General features: G+C 58.2%; 2 protein-coding genes across 2 annotated transcripts; both read right to left on the bottom strand.

Moving 5' to 3' along the window:
- Positions 1-820: 820 nt before the first annotated feature.
- On the bottom strand, positions 821-4,722 carry adap2 (ArfGAP with dual PH domains 2). The gene is made up of 11 exons (XM_086175367.1): positions 4,540-4,722; positions 4,053-4,177; positions 3,865-3,956; positions 3,687-3,775; positions 3,419-3,531; positions 2,418-2,567; positions 2,271-2,354; positions 2,138-2,200; positions 1,941-2,018; positions 1,630-1,858; positions 821-1,125 (listed from the first exon to the last, which is right to left on the bottom strand). The coding sequence occupies exons 1-11, from the start codon at positions 4,622-4,624 to the stop codon at positions 1,097-1,099; spliced, it is 1,137 nt and encodes a 378-aa protein (XP_086031493.1). The 5' UTR covers positions 4,625-4,722; the 3' UTR covers positions 821-1,096.
- Positions 4,723-4,780: 58 nt separating this feature from the next.
- atad5a (ATPase family AAA domain containing 5a) lies at positions 4,781-14,984 on the bottom strand. The gene is made up of 22 exons (XM_086175365.1): positions 14,477-14,984; positions 14,195-14,256; positions 12,367-14,099; positions 12,190-12,268; positions 11,928-12,086; positions 11,574-11,718; positions 11,230-11,490; positions 10,983-11,131; positions 10,632-10,788; positions 10,257-10,496; positions 10,011-10,107; positions 9,839-9,918; positions 9,630-9,766; positions 9,389-9,548; positions 9,146-9,310; positions 8,822-9,058; positions 8,677-8,741; positions 8,317-8,506; positions 8,079-8,227; positions 7,129-7,856; positions 6,884-7,039; positions 4,781-5,274 (listed from the first exon to the last, which is right to left on the bottom strand). The coding sequence occupies exons 2-22, from the start codon at positions 14,243-14,245 to the stop codon at positions 5,196-5,198; spliced, it is 5,217 nt and encodes a 1,738-aa protein (XP_086031491.1). The 5' UTR covers positions 14,246-14,256; positions 14,477-14,984; the 3' UTR covers positions 4,781-5,195.
- Between the last annotated feature and the right edge of the window lie 2,166 nt (positions 14,985-17,150).

Below are 17,150 nucleotides of genomic sequence, written 5' to 3'. Positions count from 1 at the left end.
ACGGCGCGGCGCGACGGCGCCCCCGTGCGGCCGAGCGGGGCTCTGCAACGCTGCGGCATACGACGCTTTCCGCCGCTTCTGCCGCCGCTCCCGGTTCTGCCGCCGACTCCGGTTCTGCCGCTGACTCCACTTCTGCCGCTGACTCCAGTTCTGCCGCCGCCTCCGGTTCTGCCGCCGCTTCTAGTCCGCCACTTCTACTAGTCCTTTGGTCTCAGAAGCGTAAAGTCCCAGTTGGGTTTGCGATCGTTTCTAAAATGCTACATCAGGGAATTTGTGATGTTATAACCTGTTCAACGGCTCTGTCGTGTAATGAAGAGGGAACATGAGGAAACACTGAACGCCACCTTGCTGTTTCCACACATAAACGTTGAGGTGTTTTGATGTATGTTACACAACAGGCCTGGCCAACCTGTGGCTCCCAAGCCACATGCGGCTGTTACGTTCATGTCGAATTTTGTGTTTGTGTGTTGTTTTTTTTGCTGTGTGCAAAGAGTGCCGGAGAAGCACGTGATTGCACAAGTAAAAAACACACAAACACAAAATTCAACATGAACTTAAGAGCTGCATGCGGCTCGAGAGCCACAGGTTGGCCAGGCCTGTTATAGATCATTATTGACGCACGGATATACATTGTATATAAACTATCCGTCGTGGTGAATCTGAAACCGCTTCATGTTGGCTCTCTTTGCTTTGCTTTGCTTTGCTTTGCTTTGCATGTTGCAATGATCAAAGTAAAGGATGGAAAGAAAGAGCTTCCATGTGAAAGACAACTATGACAATAGTAACAATATATATATCAAATATTACGCATGGGTAAATGTTACTTTTGACAGCAATTTATTGTCTGGTCCTGCTCACATGACACACAGTCAGCGCTGACGCAAAAAAGCCTGATTTCATGCAGCGTGTTAAAGACCTTCCTCCGGAAACCAGAAATAGTGTAAAAGTATTTTCTGTCTGTGACTTTCAGCCTGGTCAGGGTGGATTTTGCAATGTCGCAATTTTTGGCAAAGCGTGACCTCTGGCACCGGCGGTCGCTCGTGTGTGCACGGCATCGGGCGATGGGATCGGGAGCCGCGTTGTCCACGCCGTGGCTTCATCTTCTCGACCTGACGTTGGCTTCGGCTGAAAAGAAGTACAGAGAAGGTCTGGCCGGGCCGAAACACCGGGGAGGGTTTGAGGATTTTAACTTTCTCCTCTAGTTACCGACAGAAACATCTCCTCACCCTCTCGGTCCGTCAGACGCTCATGCAAACCCCGAGACTTCGTCCCACACCGCGATGGAGGCGTGAGATGTTCCCCCGCTCCGACGGCCCGCCTGATCTAAAAGGTGGCCCTTCCGACACCCTAACCCTAACCCAAAAAACATGTTCCAAAAAAGAAACCCAAATCTTCGGACCGCTCGCCTTCGCTACGATTGGAAATGACTTCATCCAATGTGCTTCCTTACAGGGCCGGAGGTCTGAAGACATGTACGCATCTACACTCCACCCACAACGGAGAACATGTGTCCTACTCAAACAAACGGGGAGCCCCGGCGCCGGCCCGAACCCTAAACCCCGGAACCCCCGATGCCGGCCCTCTCGTTTGCATACACTTCCTGCGCCCCCCCGCTCAAGCGCTGCTTACCGGCGTAGTCCTGCGGAGCCATGGGCCTGGAGAGCAGCTGTCGCAGGGCGTCCAGCCACTCCATGCGGTCCCTCTCCTGCTCACACATGAAGACAAACTGGCGCTCGGGCGTCTGCACGCCGAAACCCCAGGTCCACCTGTTCCCGCGAGCGTGCTTGGGCGCGCGGTCGCTGACGGAGTAACCGTTGCTCTCGTCGCCGACGAAGATGACCCCTAACTCCTCTGCGTCCTGCGGCCGGTCCAGAAGAACGGGGGTGAACGGACGTTTCAGGCCGGTGGCGGGGTTAGAGAGAGCGGATACTTGTTCTCACCAGCTGGCTTCTGAAGTAGAACAACTTCCTGTTTTGGGAGTCCAAAATAAACCACCTCTTTTTGAAGAGCTCCCTTTGCTGTGAACGGGCGGAGAGCGAGACAGAGCAGCAGCTGAGAAACCTCGTTCTCACGCGGCCTTCCAGCCGTGGGTGATCACTGAGACGTGCGGAGAATGAACGGAGAAACGTCCCCTCACCAGCGGCCCGGTCTTCTCCATGTAGCCCTCTTTGGTATATCTTCTGGTGATCAACGGTATCAGCTGACGAAAAGGTCACAAGGTTAAACTTTGTCGCGACAGGAGTTCCTCCGCCCGCCGTGTCCACGCCTACCTCTTCGTCGCTTCCCGTCGGGTAAGCGGTCTTCAGGTACGCGTAGCGGACGGCACGGATGGCGTTGAACCACGTGACGATCTCCTGGAGGACCAGAACAAAGTAAGCTTCTGTGGCGGCAGAGCGACGCGGCGCGTCCGCTCAAACCTGAGGATCCTCGTGGTACACGTAGAGGTTCCTGATGCGACACTCGTCTTGGTAGGTGATCTGCAGGCCGTGAGGGTGACCGATCTTCTCCGGCTGGAAGGTGGCGTTCAGGGTCTTGATGGGGATGGTGGCTTTAGGGCCTTTGGACTCCTGCATCAGAGTCCACACTGGTGTCAGAAGAGAGGAATCCAACTCTGCTGTGAACATTAGCTAGTTGTTTCTATACGGGCTTCCCTTTCCTCTCAACCATTCCTGCGACCCTCAGCTCCGTACTTCAGCACCGTCTCCTCTGCAGCGCACCGCTGGTACCGATCTCCGCTCGTGAGAAGTGCCCGGCAGGTGCGACCCTGCAGGAACTGCAGAGGGAATTCTACCGCTGGCTGTCGGGCAGCTTTAGGTCAACGAGATCGTCACGCAGCACTGAAGCTCCTCCTGAGGACATCCTACTAACCTACCTACCCACCGACGGACCGACCCACCCACCCACCCACCCTCCCCAGCTACCAACCAGGCCGTCTTGGAATCAGTCCTTTATCGACCGAGCCTGGGAGCGGCCGGAGGACACCTTCAGGTCAAAAACCGCCAACCGATGGGAGGACACGCCGTCGGAGGCCGATGAGAAGGACGAACGGAGAGGTCAGACGTGTTGAACTGGTTGCGGGAAAGGAAAGGATCGACGGCGTGTTCGGCCCGACGACGAGCTGAAGACGCGGCGGCTCGACACTCTGCGGCCGCAGGAGCCGAGGTCCGCAGCCGTGACGGCCTCCGATAGGAATCGAGAAGAAGAAGAACGGGAAGTTCCCGTTGAGGAAAAGATTTCGACATTCCCTCGCGGCTCAGCCGCCGCCGAGGGCTGATGGAAGCTGAGGAGAAACGGCTCGGGGTCGAGATTCGACGCTCACTATCTTCTCACGGGATTCATCTTCACTCCTTTGGTCTGCGTGTCAGACATGAAATCGGCTGATTTGTTTTTACCGGTCGGGACCGGATCGGGAACTCACATTTTCCTTGTTGTAGTAACTGAGGCTGAACTCTCTCTCTGAGAGGACAAACTTCCTCTTCAGAAACTGGGGCTTCTCCTTTCCTCTCTTCCACAGCAGGCCTTCATAGAAACCTGCGGTCAGTTCCAGACGTCAGCGTCTGACAGTCACGACCGTCGGCCGTGCAGATCCAACGTTTCCCGGCGGCTTTTGTGATTAATCTTATCAACAACAGGTTCTCCGTGTTGTCGCCCGCCTTGCAGGTAAAACCCGCCCCTCTCGGTCTCACCTGTGGTGTAGGCCAGCGGCGGGTACTTGGTCTCACCCGTGAATTCCATCCGCTCGTATTTGGCTCGTATCCACTGCTCTTTGAGGACGCTGGAGTTCAGGGCAGAAGAAGTGGAGTGAGAAGAAGCCCCCCCCCCGACAACTAGGTGACCTCGGCCGGACGCTAGAGAAGCACTTACGCGCAGTCGTTGTGTCTGGGCCGGTAGAAGAAGGCAGGAACGGCAGGCTCGTACACAGCTCGGGCACTGGCATTACCTTTGGACTTCATCAGCTGCACGCACACACACACACACACACACACATACATACAGAGGAGATCCCTTCATTGGATCCTGTGAGGACCTGAGGGTGTGAGGGTCTTCCCTACCTCCACCAGCTCGTCCTCCCAGAAGTCCAGCCTGATGGACTTGACGTGGCCGGACAGGCTTCGGTGGACGCCGGAGCAGCTCAGACACACAAACAGACCCAGCCTGTAGGACGCCCAGTCCGGATCTGGTGGGGGTCAGAGGTCAGCTCACTGTTTCCACCTCCACGTCTCCGCAGCGCGCAGCGCAGTTTCCCTGGAATCCCGACTCGGATCTCCTCAACATCCCTGGCTTTCACTCACTCCTAACCCTCCGAACATCTCCACCTGGACCGGACTGACCGTCAGAGCGCTGCTGAGCTCCAGTATCCATTTGGGAGGAAGAAAATCCATCCCATAATAAGCGTTCACATACTCGAGTACAAGTATAGATACATTGAAGCTCCGCTAAGGCGTCTGCCGGTACAATCTCTACGTATCTAGCTGACGCGTTTTGAGCGCGCTGCTCTGCCCCGGTGCCGCCGGTGCCGCCGGTGCCGTCGGTGCTCACCCAGCGCGCCGCAGTCGGCGCAGCGCCGGTTGCCGGGCCTCTTCGCCAGCTCCAGCAGGGTCCGGTTGCCTTCACGGATCGCCATGGCGGGACCGGGGATCCGCAGCCTGGGCCCGGGGCCGGGGAAGCAGCGCGGGCTCCGGTGCAGTCGCTGCTTGACGCAACAAGGAGGAAGTCGCGACGGGGACGCGCACTGACGCGGAAGAGGCGCGCCTCCCGCACAAAAACACGCTCCGGAGTCCACAATGCTTTTATTAGGCGGAAAACAAACGGGCCGAGGGACAACAGGAAATACGAAGATCCGCACCGGAAACAGCTGCGGCCCTGAACGCATCACGGGCTCCAGGGGAAAACTTTATGACTTGATAAAAATTGTACAAATATTTCATCCTGGCCTGGAAAAGGCAAACCAGGGCTGCTAAAAACTTTGCGGCGTGCAAAGCGAAGGGATCGACCGGGCTGCGGGGGAAACCATCACTCCCGACGCCCGACTCAGAAGGTCTCCGGCCTCCACAGAAGTCAGTCCAGGAGAGACGCCGCTGTCCTCTGGTGGACGTCCACTCTGGCAGAGGACAGGGACCGGGACCGGGACCAGGACCGGGACACAATGTGGGTGTCTGAGTTGTCCCGAAGGCACATCTGGTCTCCTGAGAGGTTTAGGGAAAGTCCAGGGTGAGCTGGCGGAGAGCTCCCCTTCCAAGGCCCAGGTGAATGGAGTCCAGGTAGTGTAGGAACCTGGAGGAGGTCAGAGGAGAGAACATGGGTCAGAGCTTCATGTAGAACAACCGCAGCTTCAACCCTACAAGAGAAGACACAGCTCCCCGGTTCCCCCAAGAGGTCTTCTGCTCTAAATCTGCTCCTGTGGAGTTTCAACAATGAAATAATGGCGGAGGCGTAGAGGAGTTCGGTTCTTTAATTTGAAACACCGACCAAATACAACTGGAACTTGAACATCTGGGATCCCCTAAATCTATCCGGCGTAACCATGCGCCCCGACCTTTAGTCCTGTGGGGTGAGAGACCGCGCCCCCCTTTGTGTCCGACACACTCCGAACGGTGGGTGTTCGAGGCGCCTTCATCACAAACTCCTCCCCGTTGAGCTCCTTCGTCTCTAACATTCAAACCCCTTCTGCCACCAATCATCTGCTCTGAGCACCTTGGAAAGATCTCCACCCCTTTAGGTCAGCAGCCGGAGGAGAAGGAGCGGGAGGTGGCTCCTGCTGAGCAGATCTAGGGGTCTGAGGAGCTCAAACAAGACCTAACTACAAGACACACACACACACACACACACACACACACACACACACACACACACACACACACACACACACACACACACACACACACACACACACACACACACACACACACACACACACACACACACACACACACACACACACACACACACACACACACACGACTCCTACAAGTACCTTGGGTCCACATGAACAATAAACTGGATTGGACACATGACACGGATGCTCTCTACAGGAAGGGTCAGAGCAGGATGTTCTTCTTGAGGAGACTGAGGCCCTTTGGTGTCTGTAGCGGGCCCTTCAACACATTCTACCTTCTTGGCTATAGTGTGCCGGTGGGACGGCGCCGGGACCCCTGAGGTCCGCTGGCTCAATAAGCGAGTGAGGAAAGCCTGCTCGGTGGCGGGACTGAACCTGGACCGGCTCAACGGGCGGCAGCGGGGAGGGTGAAGGACAAACCGGGAGCTATCCTGGACCATCCCTGCACCACCAGCTGCGGCCCATGTGCGGCTCCTTCGGCCGGCGGTTCAACCCGACGCTTGAGACGCTCCCTTGTGCCCACGGACATCAGACTGGAGAACACACACCGGCCTGAGCTGCAGCTGTCCTGCTACCACAATTCCACAATCTCACCACCTCGCCCTTTCACCTCATGTCCAACTCTGCTGTCTCTTACATTGGTTTGTCTCAGCCCGCACACATCCTGCCTACTTCTGTTTATTTATCTCATTCATTGCTATTCATATTTGTCACTTTATTTATATTGTTTAGTTCTAGTTGTGTATTTTTCAGCCTTACTGTTCTTTGACGTTGTCCATTGTCATCCCCGATGATGTTGTTTGTTGTTTACTTATCTGCTGTCTATTTATTAGTGGATTTTTTTTTGTCTCGCTACATCCTGTCTTCTGCCTTTCTATTGATATTTATTTCCTTTATTTATTCATATCATATTTATTGGTACTATAACTGTTGCGCTGCCATGACAAAGGAGATCAATCCTCGGAGTGTTTCCTTCACAGAGTGAAGCTGCGCTCCGTCTCCGAGGCCGCAGACCCAGGAAGCTCCTCCACAGAGACGTCCACTCACCTGCGTCTGACCTTGTCCCGCTTCTTCTGCTGCTCTGACCTGCAGATCCCCCGCAGCACCGGCAAATACTCCGTGGCAGCGACGGAGCTGCTGCCCAGAGGTCCCAGTGCTCCTCCTGACAGCAGGCTCTGGATTTGCTCGCTCCGCTCAGCAAACCTGGGACACAAAGACCACACGGTGACCTGAAGGTGAGTCCAGGGTGCGGGTCGGTCCATGTGACGAGGAGAAGGAAGAGGACTACTCACCGAGCCTGACGGAGGAGGTCCGTGGTGAGCCGGCTTTCGTGCCGGGAGGCCCCGGGGAGGCTGGGCTCCGGCTCCGGCTCCTGCGCCCCCTGGGGCCCCCTGGGCCCTCGGGGCCCTCGGGCCCGGCACCCAGCCTCCGACAAGGACCGCTGGCATCTGTGGAAGCTCAGAGCCTCCAAGGCGGTCTGGATCTCCAGCGTGCGCTCTGAGCCGGACCAGCTGGGCCGACCGACCTCCTCTCCGGGCTCGTCCGCCAAGCCGTCCTTCGGCGTCACGTGACCCGCGGCGCTTCTTCTCCCAACACGGCCCGCCTGGGCCGGAAAGGAGGCGTCCACGTAAGACATGTCATCGAAGAAGGAGGCCACGGATTCCAGGCACCGGGAGACCAGGACGCTCTTCGGTCGCTCCTCCCGTATGGGCGGAACCCCCCCTCTGGAGACCACGCTCTCCCCGGGTTCCTCCTTGGCCAACCTTTGGGGATCCTGCCGATGCCCGCTGAGAGAGAAGAAAGTGTCCTCGGGCTCAGAGTGGACCCCGGGGGCCTGGCGGGGTCTCCCCTTCTCTGTCCTCGTCCTGTGGGTCACCTTGAGCGGACGCCCCCGGTCGGAGTCTCCGGCCTCGGCCTGAGGCGCCAGCGGCAACAGGGTCTCCATGTTGGAGTACAGCAGGTTGAGTCCTCGCCTTTTGCTCTCCAACAAGACTTCCCAGCAGGGCTCCTTCTCCCAGCTCTGCCGAGGAGACACAAACATCGATCTGAATCCAGACGCCCGCCGCTCTCCATCGCGCCTCTTACGGCGGACCTGGTCTGCACCAGGGTGCTTTCAGGACAGCGGAGGTCCGGTAGGTGCTGCGGGTCAGCGCCGCTGTGGAGCTGAGCCTCTTCCAGGCTCTGACATTGGGCTGCGTGACTTTTCTAGATTTGACCGTTTCCGGCGAAGCGCTCGTCTCACCTTGAACAGCTCCCAGATATCCCTCTCGGGCTCGGCGTTGAGGAGCCCCAGGAGGCTCTCGGCGCAGCCCGAGTGGCACGGAGGACGAGCCACCTCAGGAGCGCCTCCATCCGCCGCCGCTCCACGCTCCGGTTGTGGTTGGGCCTCCACTACGAGTAACAGAAAGGGCACTGTATGACCCTCGTATGACCACGGGGGAAATGCGTGGGCGTCCATCCGGGTGCGAGGCTCCTCTTACTGCTGGCGTGGGGCGGCTGCAGAGGCCCGCGGACCGGCCGCCCCCCGGCGCTGCGGCTCCAGCACTGCAGCTGCAGCAGGCTCCGCCTGACGTCGCAGCCGGTGAGCCGGAGCAGAGAGCCCACGTCCAGAGGGTCCGTCCTCACGTCTTCGGCGAGACACAGGAGGCGCAGATAGGCGGCGGCGTCCGGCTGTGGCGGGAGGACAGACAGCTGAGAGGCTGAAGGCGGTGAGAACGTGACGCCTTCACTGCTGCCGGGCCGATCTCTGGTCTCGGCCCGGCGTCGGAGATCGGCCCGGCGTCGCACGAGCAAACCACATTCAGAAGATGAATGATGGAGTGACGAATATCTCCGCTCACCGGCGATGGCGCTTGGAACCGGATCTCTTCGAAGGCGCCGTCAAACATGGAGCTGAAAGCAGGATCTGCAAAACATGCCTCAGGTGAGTTGAATGCAAACAGCTCCTCCTCCATCAGGGATCTTCCCGTCCCGCCTCCCACTGACCGCTGGTGGTGAGGACGACTGGCCTCTTGGTCGTGGCCATGAAAGTCTTGATAGCCGCTAGAAAGCCCGTGTCATCATCAAAAATGACGTCCACTTCCTCGAACAGGATGAGAGAGGTGGCCGTCTTTTTGCTTCGGCTTCCGGCGTCTCCTCCAGGCTCGGACGCTGGAGATGCCTTCACGTCGGGGCACCTCTGTCTGCCCGCATCCTCGCCGCCTCTGGACTTCTTGAAGAAAGCTGCGCGAGGAAAACCGAGGAGTACCGTTTCAAAGGGAACGTCGGGTCGCACGGATGCAAACTCCGGCACGGCGGGAGAGCGATTACCTTTTTGCTCATCTCCAGTGTTTGCCGGCTCCTTGCTGCTGGGCGCTTTGACCTTGAAGAACTTGGCCAAGGAGGTGGGGGCCAGGGCCCCTCTGCCCACGCCCTTGGGTGACAGGGGAGGTTTCCTGGAGCCGGAGACCGCCCTGCGAGGGGAGTGGGTCTTCCCTGGAGGATCGAGAGAACATTGAGCTCCCGGCGAAGCCCCCCCCCTCCCCGGTGCCCGAAGGGCCGTCTGGTACATACGGGGAGAAGATCCAGGCCTGGCCAGGACGCAGCCGCTGAAGTAGGCGGGCTTGTAGACGCCGAGCCCCTGGCTGTCCACCTGGTGGGACTGAGTGGCTTCTTTCAGATGGGACAAGATCAGACGGCCGCTCCTCTGAGACGAAGCGTTCACCTCGAACACCTGGGAAGAGCGAGACGGTTGACGGGTAGGAGGACCTCTGACGGACGGCGAGTGCCACGAGAGCCCGTAGGCGCTTTGTACCTTGAAGCCCAGCTCCTGAGCACAAGCGTAGACGGCGGCAGTCTTTCCCACGCCGGTGGGTCCTGTGATGAGGACGGTGTTACACAAGCAGTCCTCTTCTAGCCAGGAGTCCTCCTTTCCACAGTCCCAGTCCGAGTCTGGGTCACAAGCGCACAGCGCGTCAGGGAAGGAGGACGACACCAAACATCTCCGGGTTTCTGGCGTCTCACCGTCGCCGCCTTCCTCCGCTTTGTCTCCCTGCCTGCTCCGGTCCTCTCTGTCCGCTCGCAGCTTCCATTCCCTCAGCCAGCTGCACAGAGGACGGGGTGATGGAGACAAGATGTGGTAAAGGCGGGATCTGAATGAGGGTCGGGCTGTTACTGACGAGGTGAAGACCTGCACCTGCGTAGCTTGCCGACAGCAGTCGTGTTGCCCACGATGTCCCCGGAGTGTTGAGGCTGATATTTGTCCGTCCACAACACATCTTCCTTTGCGGCATCTGCTGAAAACGCAACGGGTATACAGAGCTTCTAAAGGAGGGAGTGACCGGCGACGGCGGAGTTGTCCTTCTGAGCGCCACCCGGGCAGCGGGTGTCTGACGGTCTGACGGGGAGTGGGATGGACGACCGGATGCTGCCTTCCACTCACCTGGCCTTCCGGAGTCCTCTGTCACCGGGTCTTGGTCCAGCACCACCACCGAGCCGTCTTCGTCCGCGGCCGCCTGCGAGCGTCCACGTCGGCCTCTCTTCTTCGAAGGCTCCGGGTCCGTAGGGGTTCCCCGCTGCTTTTTAGGCCCGTTGTCCGCTTCTTCGTCCGCCCTCTTCCTCTTCCTCCTGGCCCTTGGCGGGTCCTTCCCCGGCGGGCCGGCGGAGGCCGGGGTCACGGCCTCTGGTGGAAGCAACAAAAGCAAATCTTTGCGGAGAACAAACATGGACTGCCGTTTGCCACTTCCTTCTGAGCCGGGTTTATCTCCTACGAGACATTCGGGGTGATATTCTTCAAACCAGGGCTCTTCGGTCTCACCCGAGGCTGCGGAGTGCGGCTGCTGATGCTGATCGGTGCATTTGGTCAGGAGGCGGGACATGAACATCTGACTGGGAAACGGAGGGTTGGAGGCGCCGACCTCTTCCACCAGAAGCTGCCGGACACTCTGAGGGATCTGTGGCCTCCGGCCGGAGCCCTGGAAGGGACGAGGTTATGCACGGTGAGCGTCTCTGCACGTCGACACGTTCATCCGACCCGCAGCCGCTTCGCTCTTCGTCCGGGCGAACGCTTGAACATATCTAGGTCAGGTTTCCTCAGGGTGAAACCATCAGGTCCAGAACACGTATCTAAGGTATGGTGGCACCCGATTCGACGGCCCGTCACACATACTCTTGCAGAGAAGCCTCTGTGGCCGAGTCCTCTGTCCACGGCGAGGGACCCGCTGACGGCCGGCACAGGTCCGGGCGACGGGCTCCACAGCTCTCGGAGAGGAGACAGTAAAGTGGACTCTGGCCACGGGACGTTGCAAAGGGGGTCATCTGAGGAGGAACACCACACGCAGCGCACGTTTCTTAAGGTCACCCGACTGCCCGGTGGAGCCGCATCTCTGAACCGTTGCTACGAGAAGACGTTCTACCGCTTGGTGCTTGCTTGACGTGCGTGACCGTCTGGAAGGAGGACGAGGAGAGGGCGTACGCCTCCTTGCTGGCCGCCGCCTTGGCCAACTGCTTCCTGAAGGACTCGGGCAGGCCGCTCTTCAAGAACTCCCTGCGAGCCCTGAACCGCCCGCCGTCCTGAGAGCCGTCGGAGTCGTCGCGGCTGCTCTCGTCAAAGACGGACACGACCGCCGGCGCCTTCTGGCCGTTCTTCTCTTGGCCCGGGACCTCCGTCCTGGAGCCTGGAAGAACGAAGACGCGTGGGCGGAGGGTGAGACCCCGAGTGAAGGCACCGACATGGAGAACATCATACACGGTGCAGAACCTGAGGGGGGGCCCCGGGGGGCCCTGCTCTGGGACGAGGCTTTGCCCAGGACATCGTTGACACTGCGCAGAGCTTTCTGGGGGGGGCTTCGTCCCGGAACCCCCTCGGCAGCGGGAAGTCCATCCTCCAGACAGATGACGGAGTCCTGTCAGAAGATGAAAAGCAAGCAGACACTCATTTCACCTTCCTGGTCGCGTCGAGGTCGACCCGGACCTTTTCTCACTCTTCCATTCTCTCCCAAGTGGAGACTCAAAGGAATTCTGCATCTTCAGCAGCTGTTCCGCGGCGCCCCGTGACACCAGCCGGGTCACGACTAGGAACCGACGAATCCTGTCCAAAGGACACAAAGCGCACCTCGTTTTCACAGTAGCTCTTCCTGACGGACGCCTCGGCTCGGCTCGAACGCCTCAACGCGCTCTTGCTGTCGACGGCAGCTTTCTTATTCTGCTGGAAGGTTTTTGCCTTTTCCACCAAGTTCTTGGCCTTCTTCCTTCTCTTGGAGTCAGTTGACGTCTGAAAGTGACCGGAGAACTCATCACCCTCTGAGCAGTATCTGAAATGGTTTTTATACCCATCGTGCTTTCAGTACGTCCCCAAGGCAACATTTTCAACGTACTTTTGAAGCGAGGGGAGATGCGGTGCCACCTTCTCGTCCGGCCACCCGCACACTCTGACGAACTTTGGTAAATTTTATCCTGGAAAACAAAGAGAAAGGTGAAAAAAGCCCATTTGCAGGCACACGTCCTTTCCAAATGACCACGCTGACAGGTAACCGGTGGAGGAGAGAGGTCACCTGATCGGGCTTCCCTCCGCGTCTGGTGGACACACCATCTCTGCCACAAACACTCCATGTCTGGCTTTGCCTTTTCTTCTGGTGGACCTCTCTTCCTGGTTGCCCTGAGAAGCAGCAGCAGCAGAAGCAGCAGCAGCATCCTTTGACCTTCCTTGCCTCCTGGTGTTCCCAGCAGCTGTGGCTGTGGGGGCTTTAAGGGTTTCCCCGACACCGGCCTCCCTTGGTGATCTCCTCAGAGCTGGGACGGAGTGATGGGAGGGAGCGATGAGAGGCTCCTCTCCCTGATCTCCATCCTTAGTGTTGGTATCTTCTGTGCTTGCCACAGGAGGTGGAGGAGTTGGCGACGCTCTCGCTGCCTCCTTTTTACGGTCGGCGTTCTTCTTGCCTTTTCTTCCACGTTTCTTCGTAGCAGCTTTGTTTTCCTGAGGACCAGTATCGTCCACCTTCACGCTGTCCCTGCTAGCTGCAGTCATCTCTCCAGACAGCTGCTCCTTCGCAGGACCTTTACCAGGCTTGGTTCTGGAGGCGTCCCCGCTGGGCTGCTTGAAGGCAGACATGAACTGCTTCCTCTCCGTCTCACTGCATTTGGCTGTGGATTCACTGTCCAGCTCATCCAGCTCTAGATCTTCCTCCTGAAGAACCACGTTGGACTTCCGCTTGACCGTCAAAGAGGCGGAGGAGGGCTGGCGTCCCGTTTCCATGTGAGGGGAAACGGCTTCCTCCTCTGGGACAGCCACCCCCTTCTTCTTCTCGAATATGGAGGCCACCTTCCCCCCGGGCCTCGCTGCCACCTGTGCACGTACGACCGCGTGCACCTCCGCCCGGACGGTGACGGTCCGGGGCGAGGCTTCCAGACCTGGCAGAGGAGAACTCACGCTACCTTCAGGACGGATGGCGGCCGTCGCATCGGGAGCTCTGGTGATTTCACGGTCCTGTTCTTCACCCTGGAACTGGCTGTGCAGGAACTCCTCAAAGGAAATCATGACGGTGCCTCGGCTCATCTGGGAGGGCTCGTCCACTCCGTCCACTCCGGCCTCTGCTCCGGCATCACTCCCAGGACTGACCTGTGGATACTCCTCCTCCTGTGGAGCTGAGGACCTCAGATGCTCCTGCTGCTGCTGTTGTTGTTGTTGTTGTTGCTGCTGCTGCCGCCTCTTCTTAGCACACCGAGCGGGCGTCCGGGTCCGTTTGGCCCTGGTCTTTGACGGGGTGCTGTCCTCATGGGGTTCTTCTCTGGGTTTCTGCTCCGGTCCCGCGCTCTCGGTGTGACCCGGCCGTGACGATCCGGCAGAGGTCAGCGCTTCGCTGCTGAGCTGAGCCAGCAGGGCGGCGGTGTCGCTACCCAGGACGCCACGGACGCTGTCGGTTTCCGCCGCGGGGTCTGGGTTTCCGCGGAGACCCTCTCCGGCGCGGCTCTCCTCCTCCTCCTCCTCAGCAGAGCTGATGACCTCAACCTCCTGGACTCTCCTGACCGCTCCGGTGGCCTTCCTCCCCCGCCTGGGAGCCGAGCATCTCCCGGCCGCCTCCGGGCCGGCGGACGCCAGGCGGCCGTCCGGAGGCGGCTCGGGAGCTCCGTCTTTGCAATCGGGAGCCTTTCGGCTAAAATAGTCCATGATGTTGCTGGAGCGGGGAGGAGAGAAGGGTTTCTCCGCAGGCTTGGGCATCGGAGAAAAGTAGCTGGTGATTGTCTTGACGACGGAACCGCTGCCATCTTTGCGAGATTTCTTGCAAGGCTGCAGAGGAAGCATTTGGGAAGAAGGACATTGAAGACACACGGTTTGCGTTGCAGCTGCGAGCCACCGGCGGCTGAAGGCGCTCCCGGACGTACCTGCGGGTCAAAGTCCTCGATGACAGAAGGCATCGCAACAACACCGGCCATACTTTGGAGCCCTGGAGCAAAACATCACAACCAAAGGAAAATTCACGCACGCAACAAGAAAAGGTGAAACTTTTTCCGGCTTTTCCGATGTTCTATAGTCACGGTCGCAGGCAAGCGGCGGCCGGTCCGGGAGCCGGGAGACACCCTGCTCAGGTCCGGGCACGGAGAAGGACCTCCGACCTCCGAGAGGCTGCTCTTCATCCCGGTGGAAACCCGAGCTTCCAAACTCACCTCCCGCTAGAACATCCTGTCGCTGGATCCGAAAGATGGAGTTTACAAATCCGGGGGGAAGTTCATCCGTACGTCCTTAACTCCCGAGGCTGTGGCACCGGGCTCCCCCGGGCCTGGAGCTCGCTGCCCGGCGGTCCGAGCCTCCACCCGGAGGAGGACGACCTCGGGACCGGTTCTCCGTTCACTTTCTCGGCAGGAGAGCGAACGGAGAGTCCATTCCCGCGGACGGACGTCGGTCGGCTGGCCCTCCGGACCCCAGAGCTCCGCGGCCGAACAACAAGCTAGCGGCGGCCGGGGACGGACGGCTCTCCGCGGGAGCCTCCACACAGAGCCGCGGACGAGCTCCGGGCGCCGGCCGACATGTCCGCCTCGGCGGAGGGCGAGGGTGACGGCGAGGACGAGGCGGGGACAGACGGTTCTCCGAGCCCCGGCAGCCTGGAGGAAACTACTCCTTCGACTTTGCGGCCATTTCAAAAACGCGCCAGAGCCGTCTCGGATGAAGAGCGCCAAACAGACGTGACCTTTCGCGTCGACGGATCGCACCAATGGCAGCGGAGAATCGCGTCGACGTCATCGGATGACGCGCTTGCCCATAACAAAGATGGCGTCGGCGGCGGCGCGACGAGGCGAGGGAGGAGGTGACGGCGCCCCCTGCTGGTGGAGACCCGCAGCTGCCTCCTCAGGCGGCGGGGACCCGCAGCGGCCTCCTCGGGCGGCGAGAGGCGAGCAGCTCTTCCTCCTCTTCCCCGGCAGAGAGCGAGTATGCGGACGTACGCCACCTCGATCCTCAGCTGAAAAGGCCCTGACGCACGCAAACTCCCGGGTGTTTCGGATCAATCGGAATGAGATGAGATGAGAACAACTTTATCAATCCCGAAGGAAATTGTTGTGCCAGAGTTTTGAGTAAAAACATAACAGTAATAGACAATAGTGGAAAGGAGGAAGAATAAGAAATATAATGAAATATAAATGGTCTTTGCTGTTAGCAGTAACTCCAAAGATTGAAGATTCCCTGCGGCTGAGGGAAGAGGAATTCAAAAGTCTGATAGCCTCAGGTAGGAAAGACCTCCTGTGGCGTTCAGTGGAGCTCCTCGGTGGTATCAGTCTACGACTGAAAGAGCTCTGACAGGACGTCAGTGTCCATGCAGGAGGTGATGGACGTTGTCCGTGATGCTGAGGAGCTTCTCTGACACCTGCACCACAGACTCCAGCTCCACTCCCAGGACAGACCCAGCTCTCCTGATGAGATGTTGAGTCTGTTGATGTCAGCTGTCTCCAGCCTGCTGCCCAGCACACAACAGGGTAGAAGATGACGCTGGACACCAGCGAGTGGTAAAACATCTGCAGCATGGTCCTACAGACGTTGAAAGATCTGAGCCTCCTGAGGAAGAACAGGCGGCTCTGACCCTTCTTGAAGATGGCATTGGTGTTGTCACTATTTATATTGTTTTTTTTGTATTTTTCCCCTTCACTGTTGCCCATTGTCATCCCTGATGTTGTTGTTGTTGTTGTTGTATGTTGTCTATGTATCTGCTGTCCATTTATTCGTGGATTTTTTTTTGTCTTGCTATCCCCTGTCTTCCGCCTTTCTATTTATATCTTATATTCTTTCTTTTTTTCATTTGTCCTTTATTTAACCAGGAAAGTCCCATTGAGATTAAAAACCTCTTTTTCAAAACCTCTTTTTCTGACATTACAACTGTTACGTTGCTGTGAATGCTGAGGAATTTTCCCCAAGGGGATCAATAAAGTTTATCTTATCTTATCTCCCTACCCGTCCGATAACGTCCCCGGCCCTGGTTCGTCCCCAGCAGCAGCAGCAGCAGCAGCAGCAGCAGCAGCAGCAGAGGAAGTTGCCGAGCCCTCAGGAAGCTACCCAGACGCCGTCTCCCTGTCGAGCAGACTCGCACAGAAGAGGCCTCTGCTGGTGTTTCACTCTGCTGGTGTTTCCTGGGCAGGACAAACGGTCACAGAAGACAGGAGGTTGTTAGCTTCTTTAGCTTCTTTCCAACGTTTGTGGCTCAGGGCGCCCAGATTGACGAGGGCAGCTTTTAAGTCCCGTTACATTGGCACATTCATCAGGGTCAGCCACCGTAGCCCCATAGTGTTTGCACCAGGCAGGTGCCTCTCGTGTCACATTGCTGCAATCACTCCCGCAGGTTCCTGTGGTCTCGACCCTCGCTCAAGCTGTTACTTGAACAGTTCGAACATGAAAAAAAATGTACTTTTGACTCTTACAGTCTCACCAGGCCTTCGTCGACAATTTGTGACCGACGGGGCGTTTGCCCCACGCAACGCCGTTTCCTGTGCGGCGCAGAGGGCTGCCCTTCCGTCTCAGTCGAGGACGGCGGGCACAGAAGTCAGAAGTTTGTACTTTGAATATCCTTTCCGAAGATCTGCGTGTCGATCTCCACGGGTCGAACGAGTCTCTTTAACCGACCCGCCCGGCACACCGGTTTGGACTCACGGGGCGAAAAGGGACGAATGCCATCGAATTTCAAGCGTGTTTAATTTCCTTCTTCTTATGGTCTTATAAACTGTGCCCGTGAAAGGACGAATCACGATGGAGGAAAACCACAGCCTCTCTTGGACTCGGGTTCCGCAGCAACTGGGTTCGTCAGAAGGAGAGGGTCGAGTAAGCGTGATGCTTCCGGCCACCCGTCAGTGGGCTGGA

Source organism: Fistularia commersonii, chromosome 28 (genome assembly GCF_037954325.1).
Source record: "Fistularia commersonii isolate RoL2024-O1a breed Wild chromosome 28, RoL_Fcom_v1.0, whole genome shotgun sequence".
In the NCBI taxonomy this organism is placed as follows: Eukaryota; Metazoa; Chordata; class Actinopteri; order Syngnathiformes; family Fistulariidae; genus Fistularia; species Fistularia commersonii.
The sequence above is the reverse complement of the archived record's forward strand: the minus strand, read 5'-3'. Positions and strand labels throughout refer to the sequence as shown.